We start from the raw sequence: 4,259 nt of genomic DNA, 5'->3' as shown, positions 1-4,259 counted from the left end.
AAGAAATTCAGCCCATCCCAGTAGAAAGTGGCCCAGGGCCCTGCAGGCCACTGGAAAAGCCAACTAGGGACTTTTACACCTCTGGGTAGGCTAGGATCTGCAGACCCTGACCAGCAGGAAGAACCTTCAGAAGAGAACTTTGGCCCCTTACCCCTTAAGAACAAGGATGGAGAGTCTTTCATGGGAATGAGACAGGCTGGAACCTGGGACCCTTTGCTGCAAAGTTTGCACCTGGACACACTTCTCCTATAGCACCAAAATACAAAGAAACTGTATGGGACTGTAGCTGTGTGCATGTGCAGTTGAGGCAAATTCTGGACCCTATTGACTCTGTAGGGAATACCAGATCATGTGACCTGCCTCCTGAGAAATCTGTATGCAGGTCAAGAAGCAACAGTTAGAACTGCACGTGGAACAACAGACTGGTTCCAAATCGGGAGAGCTGCATATTGTCACCCTGCTTATTTAACTTATATGCAGAGCACATCATGCAAAATACCAGGCTGGATGAAGCACAAGCCGGAATCAAGATTGTCGGGTGAAATAGTAATAACTTCAGATATGCAGATGATACCACCCTTATGGCAGAAAGTGAAGAAGAACTAAAGAGCCTCTGGATGAAAGTGAAAGAAGAGAGTGAAAAAAGTTGGCTTAAAACTCAACATCCAGAAAAATAAGATCATGGCATCCAGTCCCATCACTTCATGGCAAATACATGGGGAAACAATGGAAACAGTGACAGACTTTATTTTGGGGGGCTCCAAAATCATTGCAGATGGTGACTGCAGCCATAAAATTAAAAGATACTTGCTCCTTGGAAGAAAAGCTATGACCAGTCTAGATAGTATATTAAAAAGCAGAAACATTACTTTACCAACAAAGGTCTGTCTAGTCAAAGCTATGGTTTTTTCAGCAGTCATGTATGGCTATGAGAGTTGGACTGTAAAGAAAGCTGAGTGCCGAAAAATTGATGCTTTTGAATTGTGGTGTTGAAGAAGACTCTTGAGAGTCCCTTGAACTGCAAGGTGATCCAATGAGTCCATCCTAAAGGAAATCAGTCCTGGGTATTCATTGGAAGGACTGATGCTGAAGCTGAAACCAATATTTTGGCCACCTGATGCAAAGAACTGACTCCCTGGAAAAGACCCTGATGCTGGGAAAGATTGAAGGCAGGAGGAGAAGGGAATGACAGTGGATGAGACGGCTGGATGGCACCACCGACTCAATGGACATGAGTTTGAGTAGGCTTCAAGAGTTGGTGATGGACGACGGGGAAGCCTGGCATACTGCACTCCACGGAGTCGCAAAGAGTCAGACACGACTGAGCAACTGAACTGAACTGAACAGATTGACTCTGCATTTCAACTAAGTAATCGCTAAGAAAGTATTTGCATGTGTATGTAAAGATTAATGGGGTTTCCCTGGTGGCTCAGACAGTAAAGAATCTGCCTGCAAGGCAGGGGACCCGGGTTCAATCCCTGGGTTGAGAAGATCACTTGAAGAAAGGAATGGCAAGCCACTCCAATAATCTTGCCTGGAGAATTCCATGGACAGAGGAGCCTGGCTACAGTCCATGGGGCTGCAAAGAGTCTGACATGACTTAGTGACTGAACAACAACAACACTGAGTGCTGCAGGGGAAAGGGAGAGGATTCTGTGGACAATGGGCAACCAGCAAGGTCTTCTCTACTGTTCTGAGTCATTTAGTTCTGACTTTGAAACTTCATAGACCCCTCAGCAAAACAATGGCCCTTCAGTAATTAGGCCTAGTCTCCTCACAGGACAATTAATACATTTGGTTCCAAAGATTCTAACCCTGAATCTATATGCCTCATGACTTTAGTCATTCCAACCACACTTGCTACTCCCCTTAATGGACTCTGGCAAATGCAATTTTCTCCAGTTTTTTCACCTGTTCCATGGTTGCATTAGTTTTCCATGGCTGCATCACAAATGACCACATATTTAGAAGCTTGAACAGAATGTGTTCACTACTCAGTTTTCTGTGGGCTAGAATCCAGGAATAGCATAATGGGATTCTCCACTTCAGGGTCTCTTCAGGTAGAAAACCTGATGTAGGTCAAGACTAGGATCTCACTGGAGGCTTGCCTGGGGAAAGATCCAGTTCAAAGCTCCCTTGGGTTGTTGCAGAATTTATCTTCTATAGGACTGAGCTCCCTGCTTTCTTGCTAGCTGTCAGCCTCGAGTCTTTTTCAGGTTATAGAGGCTGCTCAAAGTTCTTCATCATGAGGTCCCTCTCCATAGCCCATCTGACAACCATGGCAGCTCACTTGTTCAGAAATGGCCTTGGAGGCCACTGTCCTTGGGCGTGGGGTCATTGTGGTTTCTGAGGCTGCAGCGTTCATGATGAACTTACTTCAGATTATATGTGACCACTGGGTACATAGTCATGTACCTGTTGGACTTGTCTTTGGATGTTATCTAGACAGAAAGAATGATGGAAAGCTTACTGCCTTCAGGAACAAGAATCTGTTATATAAAAGGAAATTGAGATCCAATGAAGAAGTCACCTGGATGTAAAGGCTGTGGCTGAATTACAGAATGTATTGTTGTGGTTTAGTTGGTAAGTCATGTCCCACTCTTTGTGACCCCTTGGACTGCAGGGTGCCAGGCTTCTTTGTCCTCCATTGTCTCTGAAATTTGCTCAAATTCATGTCCATTGAGTTGGTGATTTCATCCAGCCACTCATCCTCTGTTGCCCCCTTCTCCTCCTGCCTTCAGTCTTTCTTAGCATCAGGGTCTTTTCCAATGAGTCAGCTCTTCTCATCGGGTGGCTAAATATTGAGGCTTCAGCATCAGTCTTTCTAATGAATATTCAGAGTTGATTTCCTTTAGGATTGGCAGGTTTGATCTCCTTGTTGTCCAAGGGACTCTCAAGAGTCTTCTCCAGCACCACAATTCGAAAGCATCAAATTCTTTGATGCTCAGCCATTTATATGGTCCAACAGAATGTTTGCACTTTTTAAATTATAAGAGAAATAGAAACACATTCATTAAAAAAAAATGGCAGTGGAGAATCACTCTTGAATATATTTGCACATGCACACATATATACACCCAGTAGCGTGATGACAGATGTTAACATCTTGCCACTTTGACCATAGTTTTCTTTTTTTAAAGTCTTTACTGAGTTTTTTACAATATTGCTTCTGTTTTACCTTTTGGTTTTTTGGCCATAAGGCATGTGGAGGGAACCCTGATTGAACCTGCACCCCTGCATTGGACAGCAAAGTCTTAACTACTAGGCCACCAAGGAAGTACGCACCATAGTCTTTTATTTTATATTAGTTTGAGGCAAGTCACAGGTTTCACCCACATTCAAGGGGTGATGATCAAGACTTAAACATAAACCCTTCAGTGACTACTGCTGCCCAGGGGGTCTATCTACCCCAGTGGCGGATTTTTGTACCATTTATGCATCAGTGCCCTATGAACCAGCTGACTGGTATACTTCTTCATCTAGTTCTGGAGGGATGATGCAAGTCAGGACTAAATTACTCCCTCTCCCTAAATTCATGATAACTTCTTTCACTTCTTAGAAGATTAATGTGTTCACTTAAAAATGAGAATGGATTTTCAATTTTACATAATTTAAGTGTTTAAGTAAAGACAAGTATTTGAGCTTTATTTCTTGACCTTTGCTTCTGAGCAATTGCTATTAATATTTATCTGCAAGTCAGCTCAGCTCTGCTTTTGCCAGTTTCCATTGAAGGGCAAAACTCATTCATCTCAGGCCATTTGATACGCTTGCAAATGAAATCGCTAGAAATGCAGTGTGAAGTGGTAAGCCATCCATTAGGCCTCCATTTTACTTAAAATAACAGGCTGTAAAGTATCATGCTTCAATTTAAAGGAATAATGGCTACAAACAACAGCCCTGATAGCTATCCTTAGAGAAATGAATGAGTGTACACCCATGATATTGGCACCTTCTCAAGAGAAGAAAGTTTTTCAGTGAGGAGGCAGGATGACTAATGTTTCCACTGGTAAAAGATTATTTCTTTCCATAGAAAGAAAAGGCTCTCAACGGAGATCAGGAGATTGAAATTGAAGAAAACAAAATGAATAAACATGGAAAGGATATCTGGGGTCAGAAAGGATAAATCCATCCCCCAAATCACACATACCCTCAAAGATAGAAATGGGACACCACCATAAAGAACACATCTTATTTATCCAAAGGAAACAAAGGCCCGGTCAGGAAAGCTAATAGGGGACTTATTAACATAGCATAGAGAG

The 4,259-nt window shown here is 42.8% G+C and overlaps 1 protein-coding gene across 1 annotated transcript; it reads left to right on the top strand.

Moving 5' to 3' along the window:
• The first annotated feature begins 2,318 nt into the window (after positions 1-2,318).
• On the top strand, positions 2,319-2,553 carry LOC120875577 (NADH dehydrogenase [ubiquinone] 1 beta subcomplex subunit 1-like). The gene has a single exon (XM_040257472.1). The coding sequence runs from the start codon at positions 2,364-2,366 to the stop codon at positions 2,538-2,540; it is 177 nt and encodes a 58-aa protein (XP_040113406.1). The 5' UTR covers positions 2,319-2,363; the 3' UTR covers positions 2,541-2,553.
• Positions 2,554-4,259: the final 1,706 nt, after the last annotated feature.

This window comes from Oryx dammah, unplaced genomic scaffold (assembly GCF_014754425.2).
Source record: "Oryx dammah isolate SB20612 unplaced genomic scaffold, SCBI_Odam_1.1 HiC_scaffold_16, whole genome shotgun sequence".
In the NCBI taxonomy this organism is placed as follows: Eukaryota; Metazoa; Chordata; class Mammalia; order Artiodactyla; family Bovidae; genus Oryx; species Oryx dammah.
The sequence above is the reverse complement of the archived record's forward strand: the minus strand, read 5'-3'. Positions and strand labels throughout refer to the sequence as shown.